Here is a 22989-nt window from a genome sequence, read left to right as displayed (position 1 = left end):
CCTTAATCAATCACCATTATGAATTAGGCAGCATATTTTTCCAACATCAACCCAAATTTTCTATTCAAAGTGATGATTAAAGGAATATCAAACACTATTATTAATTTCCAAGTAAGAAATTAACATATAACATGGAAAACACGATGTAGGAGAAAAGTAGTATTAAAAAACATTAGGACCAATTTGGGTACATTATTGATGAACTTTGTCCTTCGATTTAATTATTATTGTTTGACTCATTTTATTCCCTGTCTCCAAAAGTTCGATTCATCTCCATCTCAAATGTGAAAAGATTTTCTTTTGATATGAGGCGAACGTAGGGATTCGTATGATCATGATAGAAGTGATGTGAATTAAACGTTGATTAGGCTGGAAATGTGACTTTTAGCCTAACTCCCACCCACTTTATTTAATTTATTAAATTTTAGATGCTTGTTAACCATGAATTTGATTACTGATTCATGATTATGTTTAAATAAAGTGAAGTACGCTCTCAGACAATTAAATTTAATAAATTTTTTTCACCACGTTATACCTATGATAGTAAATTAAACCATGTTTCATATAGTGGTTAATTATGATACCTCATGTGCTTAGATATTTTTTCAGTTATTCAGTGACGTACATAAATATTATGGAGTGTAAATAAATATAGAGATGTAAACGAATCAAGCAGCTCGTAAGCTACTGGAGCTCGACTTAGTAAAAAAACTCATTCGAGATTTAGATCGTTCTTTAAGCTTATCGAATTCGACAATTTTATCGAACTAAGCTCGAGTTTAACGATATTCGACACATAAAATAGCGAGCATGTTCACGAACGGGAGTTCGACTAATTTGTTGGGCTTTGAGTGTACAATAATAACTTGAATTGTCCAACATTGAAATCTGAGTATAAGTGAAGTGATTGAAATATTGTAAAATGAGAAGCGCCTTAAATTCTCATGTCTTATTAGGTATTTTGGATAAAAAATACTCAACGAGCTCGAAAACAAGCCCGCTCGACAAGTCGAGCTAGAGACAGACTCATTAAACATGATATACGAGCTGTTCGCAAGCTTAAAAGTTTTAAAACGATCTGAGCTCGAACCTCATTATAAAAGCTCGAAGCTGAGCTCGAGATAGACTCGTTAAACATGATAAACGAGTTGTTCGCTGGCTTAATAGTTTTAAAATCATCTGAGCTCGAACCTCATTATAAAAGTTCGAATCGAGCTAAAACCTATATATACTCTAAACAAATTAGCTCGGGCTTGATATTCTTCGGCTCGACTCGAATCGTTTATATATCTAAATAGCTTTAATATATATATATATATATATATATATATATATATATATATATATATATATATATATATATATATATATATAATATAATATTGGAGTGAGGTGGGATTTCAAAAAGTGGTTTGGTAACAACTCTAGTCAATAAATAAGAAACATTGAAATACCAGCCTTTTATTACTATTTTAAGTATGACTTTTAATTTGTTTGTGAAAAAATGTTAGGTTGATATTATCTATATGGGTGGTGTTTTTATTTATTTAGTATATAATATGTGTATTGAGTGATGAATAATGATCACTCATTCATATATCATGATTGAATGAGTGACGATGATTTATCCACTCAGCATTATTTATCAACTCAACACATATGTCATATATTTATATGGATAACATGAACAAAACGGTGATAAATTCGAGTGTGGAACATCGCTAAGCGTGAATTATAGCAATTTCAGGCTTGGTGATGTACAAAACCTGCAGGACCGGATGAGAATAACATAATATCCAATAAAGTTAACTGCGTGGATCTCTTGCCTCCTTTTGCTATTCGTTTGAAGTTCAAATCTCAACCATCTTCATATCGATTAAATCATAATTTTGATCCATCTTGTAAACCGTATCTTTCTAACAATTGCCACCATCCATCCTTGAAAAATGTGAGGGTTACATCTTGCATGTTATCAAGTAACTTATGGTGAGGCATGCGAAAGAGAAAAATATCTATGATTTGGATAGTATCCATCAAATGTGTACAATAAATGATACAAAGTGAACATATTAATGATAATTAACTACGTTGAAAAAGAAAAAGGAACTTAGAATTAGTATATATCCACAAATTTGAAATATTTTACTCAAACAAACTTTTTTTCCTACAATCATTTCGATCCAAACTCATGCAATAACACCAGCCCTTCTTGAAAAGTTAACCAAGAAAAACACACACAACTAAGGAAATCTTGAATTGAAATTTCATTTCCATGTACATTGTATGGTCCAAAAGTAAAGAAAAAGGGGAAAAAAGAGAGAGCCAGACAACAAAAATCTAAGTAGAGGGCAGCCAAATTTGCCAAGTTTTCACATCAAAATCCAAACTCCCACTGTAAACTAGACAGGATTTACCAGAATGATCATTACTGGTATTGTCATCCAAAGCTGCTGTCAAACATTTTATTGGACTTTTATGCCCTTCAAGCACAGCTAGGCAACTGTAACTCTTCCCTGTCCCTCTTCTCCAAACTCTCACTGTTTTATCGGCTGATCCACTGCAAAGCAAGTCCGCGACCACAGTTAAGCACAGAATAGCCTTTGTATGCCCTCTCAGCGCTCCCGCCACCACCATATGGGCGGCGCCACCGTCTTTTCCCCACACAATTATCGACCTGTCGCAGGCGCCGGAGTATAACACTGACCCGTCTGTGCTTAAAGCCAAAGCGTTAACGGCGGATTTGTGCTTCTCTAAAGTGGCAACGAGTGAGTGCTTTTGGTCTCCCTCATTCTTCTTCCACACTTTAATCTTCTTATCTGCCGAGCCTGTGTATATATGTCCATCTGCGGATGAAACGACCGCGTTTATAGCGTCGTCGTGCGCGTTCTGCACAGATTCTAAGCACCTGAAGTCAGCAGTTCTCCAGAGTTTGAGGGTTCTATCCCATGAAACTGAGTACAGCAAAGATCCGTCTTTTGATAAAGATAGAGCTGAGACGGCATCGATATGATGAACCCACGTGCATTTCTTGTTCTTGCGGACTTTAACATAGTTTCTTGCGGAGAAAAGTTTGCTGCATCTGTCGTTTATAGTCGGCAACGTTGCATTAATCTTGTACTTCTGCGCAGGAAAAGAGCTGTTATCGACTTTCCAGACACGAATCTTGTTATCCTGGTGCGCCGTGAAGAGCTTCTCTCCTAAAACCACCATAAACTTCACCGCACCGTAGCCTTCTGCAACAGTGTACCCGTTACATGAATTGTTGTCAGAAGGGTTAATCCTATCCCATACCCGGATTTCACCATTGGAATCCGCACTGTACAGATATTTCCCGGCGAGGGTGAGAGAGAACACATACGAGGAGTGGCCTTTGAGTGTGACCAATCCCTGGTGGTACGCGGAGGCGGATGCGGGTGGTTCGAAGTTGTAGGAAGATGGAGCACTTAGGGAAGGCACAGACTGTAAACTTGATTGTGAAGCTAGAGATGAGTTAGAAGATGAATCTGAATAGAGATTGGATTGGAATTCATCAGATTCTTGGCCGGGCTTGTTGGATTGGAGATGCAAAGGGAATGGAAGGAACCGGACCATCTCGAGTTTGAAGGAAGAAAGCGTGTTGAAATAGTTGGAGAGTATTCTACGGTTGTTGAGTAATGTGTGACAAAGGGAGAATGTACCATTTGGTTTATATAAAGATCCAATGCGCACTTTAGCAAATTTTCAGCGTATTTTAGTGCAAATTCAGGGGGAAAAAATAATTAAGGAAAAAAATTGTACTATACAAATTCTTATCAACTTCGAAAAAGCAAGCATGCCCTCTATTATCTATATTATATATTTTTTTGTTTTATGAAACTTTATTCATAGCAAGTAAAAAAATTTGTGCCTAAATTTTTATTTTAGTGTAAAAAGAAAATGAAATTATTATATTATTTTATTTTTAAAATTTCTCCTTGGGATCATATTGGCGGGTAGAGGTGCAACCGAACCGAATCGAGCCGAATAATAGTAAAAAAGTCAGGCTCGAATTCGGCTCGAAATAGGTATATTCGAGTTCGAGCTCGATTTGAAGTTCGATAATTTCAAATATTTGGGCTCGAACTCGGCTCGAAATGAAGTTCGAGTTCGAGTTCGGCTCGAAACATTCGAATATATTCGTGAACTATTCGAATTATTGCTCGGATATTAAGGTTCGAAAGCTCGAAATGCTCGAAATATTCGAAATGTATATATATATATATAATTATATTATATTAATAAAATATTAGCGAACAAAATAATTTGGGCTCGAGTTCGGCTCGAAAAAAAGTTCGAACGTGTTCGAGTTCGGCTCAAATTCGATAAGTTCGAATACGAATCGAATATTTATCGAGCCGGCTCGAAAAACTCGCGAACATGTTCGGTTCGTTTGCAGCCCTATTGGCGGGGAAGGCATGTCTCCGCACACTCCATCAATTCATCATTTCTAATATTCTAGTCGCCTAACAATCGACAGAGGATGAAATAAGAGTAAATTCGAGATATTTGACATTTATCTATGTAAATATTTTTCTAATGCGGATGGGGAAGATCTAATAATTTATTATAGAGTACATCTCTTGTGAGACGACATCACGAATCTTTATCTTGGAACGGGTCAACCCTACCGATATTCACAATAAAAAATAATACTCTTAGCATAAAAAATAATAATATTTTTTCATGAATGACCTAAATAAGATCAGATTCGTCTCACAAAATACGACTCGTGAGATCGTTTCACACAAATTTTTGTCTTTATTATATGGTCAAGGTTTTTGAATGAGATCGAATTAACGTCTCTCATGTTGATATATGTTTATTCCACTGTATCACTAGTGTGTAAAGGTAATGACATAGTAAAAATTGATTTTTATGATTTATTATAATATGGAGTGTGGGAACTGACGGTTTTTTCTAGCTATAGAAAATGTCGGGACCCGGCTCATTTTAGCACAGCCGCGCACAGTAGAAAAAGTGGGATATGGAGTGTACGGTTGAAAAATTTTGAGATCAACATCGACTATTGGAGCTTTCGCACTCAAAAGACACATCTTTCTTCAATGGTTGCATGTAATTTGAACAAAAAAAATAAGAAGAAATAATGGAAAATAATTAAAGAAAAAATAACTTTTTCGACTTTAACTTGTATCGCTTTAAATTTTTATTCACGAAATATTTAAAATTTGATTTTGTTAAATAACTTTTTTTTATTTTAGTCTAATTTTATAAAAAATATTGACGTGACACGAAAAAATTGAAGCGATACAGAAAATTACGACAACATATGTCTATCTATGTATACATTTTATATTTACATGCATGCATACGTACATCTACACACATGTCCTAAAGGTCTTTCGTCTCTCACCTAATTCTTTCATCAAACAAAAACAACACCTTTCGGACAAAATGGTGCAGAAACATTATTATTCAGACAAAAAAACATTGATATCTAATTCAGAGAATCATATTCACATCTGTTTTGGGTTTCTTTTTAAACATTTTCTAATTAAATACTCAAATAAAAATATTAATTATCGTTAATTAATATATTTATGTTGTAATAACATTTTTTTTGCTGCAATATTAATTTAACATATAGCAAATTTTGGCAAAAACTTGTGTGAAACGATTTCATGAGTCGTATTTTATAAGACAGATATCTTATTTGAGTCATCTATGAAAAATATTATTGTTTATGTTAAGAGTATTACTTTTTATCGTGAATATCAGTAGAGTTGGCCTGCACAAGAGACCTACTCTTGCATTTTAATTAATATAATAATTAGTTATACATCAACAAGCACGATTGAAAAGAGCTTTATTTAGTAATTACTTTTTATCGTGAATGCCTTATTTATTAAAATAAGGCATGTCAACTGATCGGATTAAACCGGTTCCGAATTGTCTAGTATAATAGTATGAAACTGATCCTGAAGTAGTTCTGGTGTCGGATTAAAATCGTTCTGGATCTATTTTGAAGCAACTCAATCTGATTCACCATTGATGTTGAATTAATTGATTCCAGATTGAACGGACAAAACCCGTATGAATCATTTAAAATTAAAATGTATAAAACTCCTAAAATAATATAATTACATTTAATTTCTCGATGTTCAAAACTCCTAAAATAATAATATTTAATTACAACAATTTTATTTCCAAATTTCACTTGTACGCAGTGTGAAGAATTGAATGTTTGTAGGCGAGGTAAAGTCGTTTTGCACGTTGGCAGGACACACGGAATTCCAATTGTTTCCAGTTCAATTTTCCCGTAACACGTTTTTATGATTCTTGGTCCCAGCATGGACCATCCAGCTGTCCGACCTTTTAAAATAATAAAAATTCTGAAAATATATATTTATAAATCTTCTAATCCAGAATTTTTAAATAATTTTCTTCAAGTATTAATGCAGTTAATTGTAGTAAAATATATAATCCAGAATTTATGTAAAATACAAAAACTATTTAATTATTTTATCTCCGTGGGAGTTTAAAAAAAGTTTAATTATAATTTTAAATTAATAACGGTAAAAATTACAATAAGATATAAATTTATAATGGTCCAGATATTATAACAGCTACATTCTATTATATAAACTTACAACTTAATTTATTTAGGATGCATATTTTTTGTTTTATAAAGATATTTATAAGTTGTCAGAATAAATTATTCACACAAACTTGTGAGACGGGTTTCACTGGTCGTATTTTGTAAGACAGATATCTTATTCGCGTCATCGCAGAAAAGTATTACTTTTTATTATGAATATCGGTAGGGTTGACATGTCTCATAGGTAAAGATTCGTGAGATCGTCTCACAAGAGACCTACTCTACATTGGTTTTCGATATAAAATTTATTTTAAGAAAAAAAGGTGAGCCTAACTTATTTTTCAAATTTAATTATATTTATTATAGTAAAAGAACTTATAACCTATTTAGATTATAAATATAATCCAAACATCCCCTGCCCATATCGCATTAATTGCTATTTTTTCGATTAACTTAACTACACAAATTTTCAAAGTCGTCACGATCTAGAACCCACCCCCTCTTATGGACCAATCTATGTACAAAGAACAATCGATTCTCACCTTCTTTGAATTGATGGAATACACGAGCATTTGTTCAATTATCAAAAATTCGAAATTTTCTATTAACATTTTTTTAGCAAACTTGTCAAACAAAATTTGCCCAGTATTGTTTACTATACTATTATATTTTGTAGATTATTGCGTTAGTTCAGAGGTTTAATCAATACGCATCGAAAGATAGTGGTTGCGGATTCTCATACCATTAAAAACAATGGATTCTCTATATTTAACTCTTTCATTGTTACTATTATTATTATTATATTTTGAAAATTCAATATATATATATATATATATATATATATATATTTGAAGATATTATTTTGGACCACGCACTACAAGTTTAGATGGGTACATCTCAAGACCGACTCATTGGTCATTGTTATATCAGTCAAAAATATGCGCCGCTCTTACTTCCTCATTCGTCATATCGCATTTTAGTCCTTTTAAATTATGGTAGTTTATAACTTTAGTCCTCATACTTTTTTTATCAAATTCAAAGCATTTTGAGAATATCATTCTCAAAAATGAAAAATATCATTAAAGTATGATCATGTACCAATCCCAAAATGATGCAACTAGAATCAAGCAAGTCCGACTTTCTAAAATTGATCGAGATCGAGTTCAACTTAGCTTATAAAAAAAGTCATAAGTAACATTATAACTATATATAGATTATATGTACATTAATAATCCATCTCAATTTACCACGCCAAACTTGCTATCTACATTCTATTATGATAAGTTAATTATACAAAACTTCTTAGTTGAGCTGGTCTGATATAGCTAGGTCGAGCTCATACCTATATAGCAGATATCATTATCTTTTCTTATTTACATCTTCAGATCAGATAAATCGAATTAATTTCTATTAACTATGGATAGGAAAGTCGAAATATTACTACTAGTGTCCAAATCCGACTTTTGAAACGTCCAAATTTCGACGAAGGAAAAAATTATGGGGGTCTAATCGAAAGGATTAAAATAAAATTATTTAATTGTGTGGTTTATACATCAAACGAAAGAAGATAGGAAACAGTACCGAACATTCGGGCAAGTTGCCAACCTGTTGAAAGCTTTGATTCCACCAACGGCCGTGCTCGAAATTTCCACACCGATACAAAATTGGGGTGCAAGTTGGAGAACCCTTTTCTTATCACGATCAATAGTTATTCAAATTCAGGAGACTCTGCAATGTACAACATTCTATTTCCCATTTTCAAAATATAATTTCTATATATTTTCCACTATTAAGATCTAAGAGTAGGTCTCTTGTGAGATGGTCTCACGAATCTTTATATGTTAGACGGATCAACCCTACCGATATTCATAATGAAAAGTAATAATCTTAGCATAAAATTATATTTTTTTATAGATGACCCAAATAAGCGATCTGTCTCACAAAATACGCTTTGTGAGACCGTCTCACACAAGTTTTTATCAAAATCTAATTCGCATGTAATTCAGCTAATTATTTATTTAATGATAAGAAGCTATAATTCTCTCTTTATTGTGTATCATAAATTCATAACAACAATATTAGTTGTTGTACTGTTTGGTACGGGGTGTGCGACGATTGAATGATGTGTATTATGAGTATTACTAATGAAAATTTGAGTAATTTATGTCATGTGATTAACTATATGATATTTGGTTAAAGATTGACATGATTATAATATTAAGTAGTATGTCTATCTGTGAGACGAGTCGATCTCATCCATATCTATCATGAAAAATACTTTTTTTTGGTATGAAATGTAATATTTTTTCATGAACTGGATAAGGTTGAAGATCCGTTCAAAAAAATTTATCGGTGAGATGGTCTCACGATAACTTTTGTGAAGGTTTTTGAGATGCTAATATTTATTATACACTTCAATCTATTATACCTGCATATAATGGAGTGATGCTTAACAAAAATAGTGTTTATATAATCTTGGTTTTTTTCATTTAAGATTTATGTTAATGATAAAATTTTAACCGATTAAGACTTATGTATGGTTATTACCTATCAGTCTTTGTTAAAATTGGAACTTGGACCTAACTCAACCCCAAAAACTAGCTCAAGGAGAGAGTATTGTCCAAGCCCATATATACAACTCCAAGGTTATTTATCCAACCGATGTGAGACAATTAACACACCTCTCTCACGCCCATGAATGGACATCTGGAGCGTGAAGTTTACAAATGACCCAATTATCGGCATAACGAGTATCCTAATTATAGGCAGTCCAACACATAACGGTAGAACTCGGGTTCTGATAACATTTTAAGGTTGTAACTTAGACCTAACTCAACCCGAAAGGCTAAGCTCTAACTTTTAGGGTTGAGTTAAATCCAAGTTCCAATATTAACCTGGCCCTTTTAGTTATTATTGAGCTTCGTGCAATTTTAGCCCATTATAAGAAGTTGTGAAAGTTAGCTAACTGCTAACTGCTACGACGAAAGTACAACTGTCATATTTAGTAAAGGAGTTCATAAAACAGAGAGCTGTCAAAAATTGGAATAGTGAAAATTTGACTTTTGAAATTTTCACTTTTCATTATATGAATGAAATTTTATACCCTCTATGCATCGACCAATTTTGATTGTTGATTGAGGTTATAATGAGTTCACAATTATTTAATTAATAAATTTAATATACTAATTAAATAATAATTAAGTAGTAGCGGCTACCATATAAGATTCTCATTGAATATTATAGAAGAAGTGTAGAATTAATTAATTAATTGATTAAGTAATTAAACAATGATTATTTAATTATATTATATCATGTATTATCAAAAATTGATAATTATTTAATCACACCAGGTATTTTCAAGAATGAAAAGTACAACATAAGAGTTTTAAATAATGAAAATATATAATCCTGATTCAAGGATAATCCTGATTGGATTGAAATGATATGTTTATTAAATATAAGTTATCAAAAGTTAATAATACACAATTAATACAATGCACAACTAGAAAATCTACACCAAGATTTTGATTATTTCTCTCCATACGAGAGCAATTTTCACCCATCACCCTTAGAGGGTATCGGTCGATCACCTCCCTTTCCACACCGTGATGTCGACTCCTTGCCGCCGTTGTTCCCTCGGAATCCGACTATTTATGTTGATTGATTATCTCAAAGCAAAATTCGTGTGGATTTCTAGTACAATGATAAATAAAGTCTCTGATTGTGAACCTGATTAGAAGGTGAATAAAGTTCATAGGGATCTACAAGAATGATTGCTTCCGCTAATCTCGTACTGGTTTGATGTCCAACTTTCTTAATAACATAAACGTAAATCAAATTTAAACACCTTACTAATAGTTTAAATCATACGACGCCCAAGAACGTTTTGAATATCAAAACAATTTTTTAAAATTTCATTGTATTTTGGGTGCGAGAAACGATACTCCAACAAGTAAACTCATTACATATATTAATCCAAAAGCTAATCTAGATGCAGCATACTCTCCCTCCCTAGTTAATGGGCATATATCTTTTGCATGATATATGACATCCAGCAACGATAAAAAAAATTTAAAAAAAATAAAATAAATACAGTGAGATTCGACGGATAAGAAAATATTGTAAATTAGATAAATAATTTATTTAATATTAAATAACAATTTTCTCTCGCCTAATTCATTTTTAAAGAAAACTAAAATATAATTAATTATATATACATAATTTTCATATGTTTTTCATAACTGTATCCACCTCTATGTCAACCGTTGATGTTATATTAATCTATTAGACGTGATGAAACATATCAAAATTATATATCTATAAGATGAATGTCCTCTTACCATTGAATACAAAGACGAATATGACTGATGAATATAATATCAAATTTTTTATAGAAAACTAAAATATAATTAACTCTATATGTATATACAATTTTGATATGTTTTTTCAGAACTGTATCTACCTCTATGTCAACCGGTTGATGTTATATTAATCTATTAGGACGTGATAAAACATATCAAAATTATATATCTATTGGACACACACACATTTTCGGGATACATCTAGAAGAAATTAAACCTATCATAATCTGGCAAAGAAAGACTTTCACAAATTTCCATTTGAATTTCTTGTCATCTCCATCTGGATAAGTTACGTGGACTCTAACCCTATATTAAGTTAGTTAACCAAGATTAGGCACGACATTAATTAAGGTAATTAAATTTGTTGAGTTAACATCCTTTTCTTTGAAAATTTAGGTACAGCAATTTTCCTTCCCTAAAAATTAATTGATACATAATTAATTAAATGAAGGCTATCCCAAACTAACATAAAGTATAATACAATTATCTGGTTAATGAGATGCTACATTTGTGGTATTGTCCTCGCGGTAAATCCAATAACTATTATTGATTAAAGGTAAAAACGTTTGTGAGACGGTCTCCACGGGTCGTATTTTGTGAGACATATATGTTATTTAAGTCATCTATGAAAAATATTACTTTTTATGTTAAGAGTAATACTTTTTATACTTGACATCATATAATTTTTTTTTAATGTAACAATGGTCGTTAGTATCGTTGGATTGATTATGAGAGTAATCTTCTCAAATAGATTGAATTAAACTCAATTAACTAATTAACCCTTCGTACAAACGTTAATTAATTTATTCATAAATTGCATGAGTTCATTGAATAATTTATATAATTTTTAACAATTAAAAAGTCAAAATTAGAAAAATAATTATGAACCGATTAGATCTTGCCAGCCAATAGGAGCCCAACTTGACAAAAAATTCCACTCATTTTATAATCTCCAAGATTTTAAAAGTTAATGTTTTTTTAAGGAGTTGTCATTTGTAGATTAAATAAATATATGTTACGTTTCAAGTGTGTTCACGAATAATATTCGATAACTTCGATGTTCTCTTACAACACGACTCTCTTGCAATTACTACTAGAATAGTAAAAAAACAATAAAAAAAAATCTCAAAGTTTTCAAAACTGGATCCGACCGGATTGATTGGTTCGACCTGAAATCGGTCATGGTTGTAATCCGAAAAATGTTAAAAAAAACTGTTTAGCTTGTCAAATCGGCCAAAACCGGACAAAGTTGGTCTGATCGGTTCACACATTTTTTTTTAAATATCTATTTTTTATTTTTATTTTAAAATTTTATTTATATATATATGATTATTTTAATTTTGGCATTTAGTAAAAATATATTTTAGTAATATTAGACCTTATTTTGATTTATTTATATATATAATTATATTTGATTATATGTATGTTGTTTCTAACTTGAATAAATATATCTTTGTATTATTTATATATACATATTTAAGATTTTTAAATTTTAAAATATATCATTTTCTGTATTATATGATTATTTTATATAACATAAAGATTGTCCCATTATGAAAAAAATAGTTAATTCGACACATACTGAATAAATTTGGATGATACTCAAAATTAAAAATATTGATTAATTATTTAATTAAATAACCTAATTTTTAGTTCTAGAAACCGAAGATAATTGGCTGTCCAAAAAGTCTCGAGTTAAAACATTATTCAGTTCAAATGGTTTGAATTTCCCCGAACCCGCAATGTTCCTTACACGCGTGCCATACGTAATAGCAGACACACGCCAGCCAAGAACATATATAAATACACCACCTCCATTCTTGAAATCCCAACATTTTCAAATAAACAACAAACCCTTCGAATTTCTTTTCTGATTCTGATCAGTTTATTTTTTTATCTTTTGATTTTAAGTTGAATTAATGGCATCAAATAGTTCTTACGAGACCTCATGGGCTGATCAATGGGATCCTCAACCATTGTATAGTCATCCCACAGATAAAACACATTCGAATTCGTCGTCGAAGTCCTCCAAAATGTTCGGTGACAAGCTTGACAAGACGAAGGCGGCGGCCACCACCGGTGTGAAGAAGGTTAAGGCGGGAGCCACCGCGGGATTCCATTGGATGAAACAAAAATATCAAAACAAAGCACATAAGTAGAGGGAGATTTATGTTTTGGAAGAAGTTGTGAGTTGGATCTTTATTAATATTTGGATTTGATCATCTTCATGTGGAGATCTTTTCATTATCTTGGAGTTGTTTTGATGTGAATTTTATAGCTTAATTATTTATGGTTTGTATTGTTGTATAGAATATACAGTAAAGAGTAGAAAATTCATTTGATTGTGAAGTAAAATAATGTTATGAGCAGCAAATATGTGTTGAACTAATCTCAGGTTCCAAGTTTTTTTTTTTTGGGACAAACTTTATAATTCTTTTAAAAAAAGTTGAAGATAATAATATTGTTTTTGAATCCAATGATTTGGGAGGAGCTTATTGTTGGTAATATATGGATAATTATTTTTATATGGTTTAATGTTATTGTTAGGCTCCAAGAATATGATTTTAACTATTTATTTTTTTTATTTCTTCACTTAAATATATATTTATTTTATGCTTGATCATATCCTAGTGCGGGAGGTTATAGAATAACTTTGCGTCCCCCATTATATATGGCACCAAATCATTTGTATGAGTATCAAAAAATAAAAAGAAACCAAAGAGAAAGAGCATTGACAATAATCAGGCTAGAGATATGGATACATATTTTAGTGATAACAATAAAATAACGAGAGAAGATCATTGATAATTTTGAAGGATTTGGAATGATCAAAATAATATAAGTTAGGTTCAAGTCTCAATCTTAACATGATATCAGAATTCAAGTTTCATCGTTATGTGTTGGACTGCCTATAGTTGGGCCACCCGTTCTGCCAATAGTTGGGTCATTTGTAAAATTCATGCTCCAGATGTTTATTAATGGGCGTGAGGAGGTGTGTTTGTTGTCTCATATCGGTTGAATCAAATCCCTGGAGAGTTGCATATACTGAACTTGGATAATCTACCCCCATTGAGTTAGCTTTTAGAGTTGAATTAGGTTCAAGACTCAATCTTAACATGTTTACCTTAAATGTTGATGATATGGAGAATTGCGATAAAATTGAATAAAAAGTTTGTTTTCAGTTAAAAATATTAAAATAGAGATGATGCTATATTTTGAAAATCTCTTATTAATTAAAATTTGTTAACTGTTATTCGAGCGACTGAGTTTCTAAGTTCGACCAACAACTTGCTCAACAGCCATGAATAAACTGTTGAAATGTTAAGTTTCAAAGGAACGTGAAATCTTGGAAACTAGTATAGCTATTAGAATTGTCTTGTTAGAATTCTACCCAAATCCCAAAATTCTGTTTTTTTTCCTGCAGTGGGTCTCATGTGAGACCGTCTCACGGATCCCAACATGTGAGACGGGTCAACCATACTCATATTCACAATAAAAAGTAATACATTTAGCATAAAAAATAATATTTTTTCATGGATGACCCAAATAAGATATCCGTCTCACAAATACGACCCGTGAGACCGTCTCACACAAATTTTTTTCTTTTTCCTGATCCTTAATCTCGTTTTGGCTTTTATTTTCTGATGAGGAGAATGGATAACTGACATGTGTATTAGTGCGTAGCCAAGATTTTAAAATAGGATGGGCTATACATTGAAAATGTGAATATTTTTAATTTTTTTGTTATATTTCGTATATAATAAACTAGATAAATTTTAAAAAACATCTTAAGAATTTAATATATCAAGATACATGATAAATATCATGATAATGAACTTTTAAAATAAATTCATAGAAAAGTAAATAAAAAAAATTGAATGTACATATGACATTATTCATTCAAATAATTTATTTATACAATTTTGAACTTCTAATAATTATCATATAATTTTATTATTATTTAGTAATTATATATTTTTAGTTTATTCAATAAATGTAAATACATATTTATGATCAGAACAACACAAATACATATATATAAAGTGTAGAATTAGAATTAGTAAAAATATAAATTAAGATAACCACATAGATACCTAATAAGCTCAAATGTTAGATTGTTTAAAACTCATAGAAATTCATGTATAAAAATTTTGTTCAGTGACTAAAATTCTTAAAATACATAACTATATATATATTAATCCCGAGACTAGGCTGGGCTAAAGCCCACCCTAGACCTTAGCTCAGTTGGTCAGCAGCAGTGAATCTTGGAGCAATGATCAGGGATCGAGTCTCACAAGCGACAGTGTGAGAGTTAAATTCCCTCCAATGAGAGGGAGCTCCTTGTATGCGGCGTAGTATAAGGTCTAGCTGCTGCTGGTTGGCTGAGTCACCATGATTTAGCTCCTCTCACATTCTTGTCGGGTCGGAGATGAGGGGTGCCTAAGGTGAGCGATTTCACCTTTTGGAGCAAGGGGAAATTATATATTCCAATTTTAAAATAAACTCTTATAAATGTTATTCAAACATAAATAAGAAACATGAATAATAGTACCTCACTTCCATTTCCAACCTATTATTTTCAAATATCTTATCGGTTAATGGGAAATATTGGTGAAAATTTTGGAATAGAGGCTAACAAGACTTATTATTTTCGAACATAAACATGCCCACAAGACTTCCGACCGACCGACCCATTTAGCAAAGTTTCCAAGAATCATCCCGAGAAAATTAAATGAACTTTCCCATAATTTCCACTCCACTCCGTTTGTCGTAATAACATTATACCACAATCTCATAATATACTTTATATTTTATGATAAACGTATATATTTCTTGGCTTGTCGTTTTTTATCCCATTGCCCTGTGAGTACTAAGACTGGAAAAATGGAGTATCCCATTAAAGAAGAAGACTTTCTTCCTATGGATTTTGCCACGGTTTGGGCAGCCATGGAAGAGTGCCAAAGATTGGCCTCACGAAATCTATTGGAGTTAGCAATTTTTCTTGCAACAAACTTCAAGAAATTTTGGATATTGCGAAGATTCCGCCTGCGGTAAAGCAAGTGAGTGAGATGATAAAATTAATGTTGGAGGATACTGTTATTGAAACTGAAAAGATGATGAAAATGATTGGTAAGCAAGTGTTGAATTTGACAGGTTGAGGTGAATCCATGTTGGCAACAGAAGAAGCTGAGAGAATTCCGCAACGATAGAGGAATTCTTGTTGTTGCTTATTCTACTTTAGGATCGATTTTTACATTTTATGGGACAGACAGTTGTGGAATCAAAAGTGCTCAAGAAAATAGCCCAGACCAAAGGAAAGACTGTGCTCAGGTAAAATACACACACAATAGGCAAAATTTTGTATATCATATTTGTAAAACAAAAACTGATGCAAAACAGTTACTAACGTCCGTCGTGATATAAAATTTTGCTGTTGATACCTCAACCCTTAGTTTCCATTTTCTTGTTCATTGTTGGTTTAGACTTTTGGTTTCAAGTAAAAATCTTGCGGGATGGAAAATGCAGGTTTGCTTGAGATGGGCACGTGTGCAAAGGAATTGGATTGTTGGTGAAGAGTTTCATCAGATAGAGAATGAAGCAAAATGTAGACATATTTGGGTGGTCTTTAAGTAGGGAAGAAGAAGTTGGTGAGATTAGTAAAATCCCACAAGGTAGAGCATGTCTTGGATTGGATTACACCTCAGTCTGTGGCCCTTAAAAGACAATTGAGGAACTCTGGGACGAAGAAATTTGATTACTTCAACTTCATATATCTTGATACACACACACACACACACAATGAAATCTAGCAGCCCAAATCCTTCTAGGTGACTCGAGAGAGATACCATAGAGATTTTACACTTCATGTTGTATGATGATGAATAATTCTCATATACGCGATACCTACCTTCAACCTTTTGATATTTCTCATTCCAACTATATCCAGATCGGTACAATGGTCGACAGAATATAAATTACAAGACGTATATGCATGGTAGTTTTAAGGGGATAAGTGGTAACAAACTCACGCTTACTAAATTTGATTAATTGCAATAACAGAAAATAAAATGTCACGAGTCTGGAAACCTTGTTGAAATTCTCAAGTGGAACCATACGCTAAGTATTACATTCATTATAAGTGGAAACTATTGAGCTAAGTTGGGAATATATGACAAGCTAGCACTGCATTACCAAACCCGATTTTTTGGTATGTAAAAATCAGATAATATGCAAAAGTTCAGCAATCAGCAATGAACAGGCCTCTCATAAGTTGGAGGCAAAGAAGGGCAATTCTCATTCATATTGGCGTATGGCTCCAAAGTGTTATAAAATGGCAATTCCATTTTATACTCGCCCAATAATTGGCAGAAAGGGAGCTGATCCTCATCATTGTTGCACCAATTCGGCAAATTTGTCCTGTTGTTTTCAAAAATCTTGAGCATGTACGCGTCCTTTATCTGCAAATCGACAAGAGAGATTATAAGATAAACAGGAGCAAATCCAGAAATATGGGGGCAGATGTGGAGAAGCTGGGGAACCAAATGAATTTTGGAGAGAACAATGACAAAAAGTCAACATAACGTCTCAAATTTAATTCATCTAAGGGGCCAGATAAACAGAATCCTTTACAGCAACAGTGTATGGAGCATGTAGCATAGCACTTACGGTAAACTCAGTAACTTGAATTGAATTGGAAATTGGTCCAAATACTCCAGCTGCTTTATACATAGCGAGAATAAATGCCACGCATGTTGTAGACTGCCCATCACTGTAAACCCATTCATCTTGTTCAGGAACAGTGAGTAGTTGATCGAAAGTTATGCCACGTTTTTCAGTCTCGGTTATAATTCCATACAAATCCAGATCCTACAAAATTGTAAAAACAAGAGCTGAGACATCTGGCAACCATTAAAACTGAAGTTTGGGATAAACTTTATCGTTGTTCCAACATGTTTATCTTCCGAGGGAGGTCATTAACAGAAGCAAGAATAAATCTTCCGAGGGAGGTCATTAACAGAAGCAAGAATAACTGCACGTACGAGTTTGCACAATCCAGAGAGAGGTCATTAACAGAAGCAAGAATAACTGCACATACGAGTTTGCACAATCCAGATTTTTAGCGGTAATATTAACTGAAGAAAATGTGAAAAACCAAATTGAGATTGTCATTTCCAGTTCAACAATACATTTACCGCAGTATAATCGTCATTGGATTCAATTTTAGGCTTGGGTGGGTCATTTGTCATAATAATCAAATTACTCTATGCATACAGGTTTCAAGTGTGTATTATGTCCTTCAGAGACGAAACAGCAAAAAGACAGATTAAGATTTCAGTTTTTTTTAGAAGACAGGTGACCTCGGTCCCAAGTCGCATATTAAGAGCTTCATTCCACATGTTTGCAGCATATGCTGGCTGCATTCTGGTCCACATAAACATGACAGAAATGACCTGCAAACAATCTTCTGGTCAGGAAAAACAAGCAATCCTCGTTCTATTCTTAATTAAGAAACAAAGTCGACTTCAGCGAGTTATTAATGAATCAACATTCAACATTAAGATGCCATATGATTGATGGACGACGATAATGTATGAACAAAATTATTCAAGAGTGGCATAGGAAAAGCATACCAAGTGAGCATCTAGAGGTGGGGGATAATTGTCAGCTACAGTGTCTATCCAACTAAAGATCATGTTGTGATAGCCATATGGCTTGCCTGACATCTGCCGAGCATATTCCCAAGCTGCGGAGTTATTAAACCTTGCACGCACTTCTGGATGTAAGGGAAGCAAAGCAATTTGTGGATTGGAAGTATCCTTGAGCGCCAATTCCCACCAATCATCCCAGGGAATTACAACAATAATTTCTTCGCCCTGTAGTAACAAGGAGACCCGTGGCAAAACAGCGTAAATATTCTAACGCAATTAACTCTCAAGTATCATAAAACCTTAAACCGAGATATATGAATAAATTATTTAAGCACCACAGATCTCAAACTCAAAACCCTTCTATTAATGTCTATATAAGATGACAAACAAACATTTCCTAATTGCTATAACAAATGAAAATATCAGGTGTAACAATAATTTCCTTGACATGATATCCTTCGCAATGTGATGTATCTCACGTGTCTTTACTACCAATTTGCAATTTCAGCTTTACAAAGTTAAAGCACAATTAAAGATATTAAAGGGAAAGTAACATTGCTATTACATGGTATTGCAACTTATAAAAAACTTGTAATGTTATTTTCATCTTCCAAATTCCAATACTATCAAGTTTGCCTCACAGGAAAGATATCAAAGACATAAGTTCTCGGATTAATGCTTTTGTCAGTAAAAAGAAGGAAAGAACTGAAATTCAAGTGTCTTGGACTCTTCTTCATGGACATGTTATGAAAATGTGTAAACTCTAAGCTGAAAATAAAGAGGTCAGTGTAATCAACATTTACATACAGCAAGAAATATATTACACACTGCACACCTTTTCATTCTCATGTCCAGACTCGCCAACCCAAAGATTACCCAACTCATCCTTCAGGCATACAGCTGTATGCCCAGCAAATGCACCAGTGACCCACTTCTCCAGTGTCTCAAATCCACCCCATCGTCCACGGATCTTTGAAACAGCTAAAAAGTCTCCAGAATGCACATCTTCTGGGTTGATGGTAGCACGGGATGGTTGATGACGTCTTTCAAATGATGCTTGCATATGTTTCTTGAGAAAAGCCAGGTTAGCATTCTGTCCCCAACCAGTGTTGGAAAACAGAGGCAGTACATCAACCATGGAAAGCAGTGTCCCAAGCATTCCTGAAGGCATAAGAAACACCGAGATCCCATGTTGCTTTACCTGCTCAATGGGTTCCAAATGTCAGCTTATGCTAATCAAAGTTATCATATGCAAGTAACTACTAAAACCAACTCGTACATATTCCACTTCAGCAGGTTCCTCCCAAGATTCAATTTTAAGAGTGTGATCTCGGGCAGAAAAATAGTAGTCCCAAGTAACCCTATAAGGCGTAGCAAATACATATAAATCCATGCATGTCCAGCTGTGGGCTGCAGCAGTCTGAAAAAAGCAATAAACAGTTTAAATGTAAGTAGAACCACGATAGATAGACATTGATATTGAAAAAGGAAAAAAGATCCTTTCCAACGGATAGCGCGTGGAATTTGATTCATAGGCTCCAATATATGCAAAAATACATATCAGAAGATCCAGTATCTACAACCTGCACAGGTCTTATGGAATAACTACATATCTTAACAACAGCCTCAAATTGAATTTATCTCTGCATTCAGAACAAATAATACGAACAATAAGTAGCAGAATTATCATGAAGCATCAACATTATTCTGATTTTTACAAAAATCAATGAACGCTTGTATCAGGCATAACTCAACCAGCAACAGTTGCCAACTCAACCACGTCATTATCATAAATCTACCCATTTGGCACTTCCCCAAAAAATTTCATCCAATCATTCATCACCTCCTGAACTTAATGATCATCGATAAATCTCAAACGGTGCCCATACCACGAACTCTCATTTCACAAATCCAATTTTTAGTCTTCAAACTGAATTACACGCTGCTTGAAAGATTTAAGCAAGCCGTACAAACAAACCTAGATTACTCAAATGGATTATCAGAGGAAAAAGACACGTCTTTTCTGCAGTTTTATCGTTTTCAATTTAAGCATTTCTTGTTTCCAAGCCGTTGTTCCAGATAGAAATACTCGCACATGATACCTCAGTGCACATAAATAAATCCCAATCGAACCAAAATTATTGTCCACTACTTCAATTTAGCAAAACCAGAGTTGCACCAGACAAATTCACACAATCAAACCAGCATTCCAATTCATAAGGCATATCACAATTTCTACTCACATCGCACACATTAAAAAAAACTGATATGCACGTGTGTGTGTGTGTGTGTGTGTGTAAGATTACAAACCGATAGATGAATAAGGCCACCCCCAATCCCCCGATCACCGGCATCAGTGAAGTCAATCTTCGCCTCGTTATCGAAGAAGCAAGCACCTTTCCAGTTAATCGACCCATTGCTCGGCGCCAATGATCCAATATACTGCGGCAACAAATCCACAGCACTGTGAAAGTTGTTAAGGACAGGCCAAGAAATCTGACGCGGCAGCACGGGAAGAACGTCGTTCACTCGAAATGGGACTTTCAGTGCATCCCCAAACTCAAACCCTAATCCAAGAAAGAAGATCATTCCCAGAATCCATGATATTTTCTGAGAATGTAGCATAGTTTTGAAGATTCAAAGGAATGAATTGAATCCGAATTTGAGGAACGCGGTATGATTTCATCTAAAGATTTGATCAGATGCGAGCTGTGGATTTTTGGAGCATTATTACGGGTAAAATGGTCATTTCAGTTCGAGTCCAGGTGTTTCAACTTTCGAACCCAAACGCCTTGACGCTTTAACTTCGTCCCAATAAATTTCATTAATCACGTACCAATTAAAATTGGGCAAAAACTTGTGTGAGATGGTTTTATAGGTCATATTTGTGAGACAGATCTTTTATTTAGGTCATCCATGAAAAAATATTATTTTTTATGCTAAGAATATTACTTTTTATTGTGAATATGGACAGGGTTGACCCGTCTCACATATTGAAATCCATGAGACGGTCTCACATGACCTACTCTTCAAATTGATCCATTTGGAACGAATTCAGCCGACCAAATAGAAGACGGATCATTTTAAGAAAAGTAATAAACAAAAAAGATTTAAAAAAAAAATAGATATTAACTTTTTGGTACTGACGGAAACTTTACCACATGGAAGAAATTATGCATTTTAAGAAAGTTTAGAAAATAATTCGGCAGACCAAATAGAAGAAAGATCGTTTCGGGAAAAATGACAGACAAAAGGGACATTTTTCAATTTTTTTCTCAGTTTCGACATAATACAATCGGGTCTTACATTCAATGTATATATAAAAAAAATTAGAGCTAGTTATGACCTCGAAAGGTCCTGGTCATCTTTAGACTCGGACAAGAAAGGAGGATAAAAACAGGATCATATTCCAAGTTACTCTCAGAAATTGAATAGAGCCCTGACATAATCAGATAGATCTAGAAAATTTGAGCATGAGTAATTTAAAGGTATTTTGAAACAACAAAATCCGTCTTCTTAATAATTTTGACATGAACTTTGAGGATAATTAACCTTGCTACTCGCCTGGACGTTTCTTTTTTTGAGGAAATTGGATAGAACTAGAAATGCCTATTGTTTATCAAGGGGGAAAACAAGAAGAAGAAATGCCTGGTGACATCATAATTTATGAAACGTCTGTTTTTTTAAATTCTACTGAAATAATTTTTTTAAAGCTATGACCGGAATTACACACACTCATAAACATTTAAACAAGTTAATCAAGTGTTTTAAAGCTCATCCAATCACTGAATATAAATAATTGCAGTTACACAAAATCTTAAAATGTAATCAATCTCATAGTCTTCTGTTATAAAGGAAAAACTCGAGCGTAATACCAAAATTCTGACAACTCAACAACGTAAAACAAGATTTAAAGTCATTTAAAAATATTGCTTAAACATATGTCTCATAATCATATTATGCGGAAGAATGCAAGGTCCTCGAGTTTTCACGTGCACCCCCAACTCAGTCTACTCAGTCTTCAGTGCCTCTAGTCTCCTCAACCAAAAGATCACCTGCATCAATCACACCTAGTGAGTCTAAAGACTCAACACACCTGAACTGATATAAAAAGTACATATACATATCATGCAACACTGAAAAGTACTGTAATTAAAATAAACTTCATGATCTTAAAAGACTGAACTTAAACATAACATGACAAAGCATAAACGTATCCATAACATATCTCATCATACCAACATATACGTGTTCATTTTCTTTATTTGAATTCAGATCATTACTCGTTACTTTCGTATCAGCTCTAGTCGATGAATCCATCTACATATAACCACAGTACCTGACTGCGGGGACATCAGCTACAGTATTACCCATCCAATGAGCCTTGGCCTTACATTTTTGTGTT

General features: G+C 33.2%; 2 protein-coding genes and 1 long non-coding RNA gene across 3 annotated transcripts; 1 reads left to right on the top strand and 2 right to left on the bottom strand.

The window, feature by feature from the left end:
• Window positions 1–2192: 2192 nt before the first annotated feature.
• Window positions 2193–3672, bottom strand: LOC140830658 (protein JINGUBANG). Its single transcript, XM_073194076.1, has one exon. It carries the CDS (start codon window positions 3589–3591, stop codon window positions 2338–2340), a length of 1254 nt encoding a protein of 417 aa, XP_073050177.1. The 5' UTR covers window positions 3592–3672; the 3' UTR covers window positions 2193–2337.
• A 12123-nt stretch (window positions 3673–15795) lies between these two features.
• Window positions 15796–16849, top strand: LOC140830657 (uncharacterized). Its single transcript, XR_012117659.1, has 2 exons — window positions 15796–15995; window positions 16090–16849. It is a non-coding gene; the product is annotated as an uncharacterized lncRNA (long non-coding RNA).
• Window positions 16850–16965: 116 nt separating this feature from the next.
• LOC140830656 (uncharacterized) lies at window positions 16966–21322 on the bottom strand. The gene is made up of 7 exons (XM_073194075.1): window positions 20895–21322; window positions 19864–20004; window positions 19420–19785; window positions 18567–18809; window positions 18294–18386; window positions 17602–17802; window positions 16966–17393 (listed from the first exon to the last, which is right to left on the bottom strand). The coding sequence occupies exons 1-7, from the start codon at window positions 21207–21209 to the stop codon at window positions 17181–17183; spliced, it is 1572 nt and encodes a 523-aa protein (XP_073050176.1). The 5' UTR covers window positions 21210–21322; the 3' UTR covers window positions 16966–17180.
• Window positions 21323–22989: the final 1667 nt, after the last annotated feature.

The sequence above is a fragment of the Primulina eburnea genome, chromosome 4 (genome assembly GCF_022965805.1).
Source record: "Primulina eburnea isolate SZY01 chromosome 4, ASM2296580v1, whole genome shotgun sequence".
Lineage (NCBI taxonomy): Eukaryota > Viridiplantae > Streptophyta > Magnoliopsida > Lamiales > Gesneriaceae > Primulina > Primulina eburnea.
Note: the sequence above shows the minus strand (reverse complement) of the source record. Positions and strands in the feature narration are given on the sequence as shown.

Bases quoted from the DNA above. Each gene is read 5' to 3' on its own strand.
- LOC140830658 (XM_073194076.1), bottom strand. From the start codon at position 3,591: ATGGTCCGGTTCCTTCCATTCCCTTTGCATCTCCAATCCAACAAGCCC.
- LOC140830656 (XM_073194075.1), bottom strand. From the start codon at position 21,209: ATGCTACATTCTCAGAAAATATCATGGATTCTGGGAATGATCTTCTTT. The intron at 18,810-19,419 runs GTGTGCAGTGTG...TTGTTACTACAG, and splicing joins CTGGACATGAGAATGAAAAG to GGCGAAGAAATTATTGTTGT. The intron at 17,394-17,601 runs GTAAGTGCTATG...GTCGATTTGCAG, and splicing joins TTCAAGTTACTGAGTTTACC to ATAAAGGACGCGTACATGCT.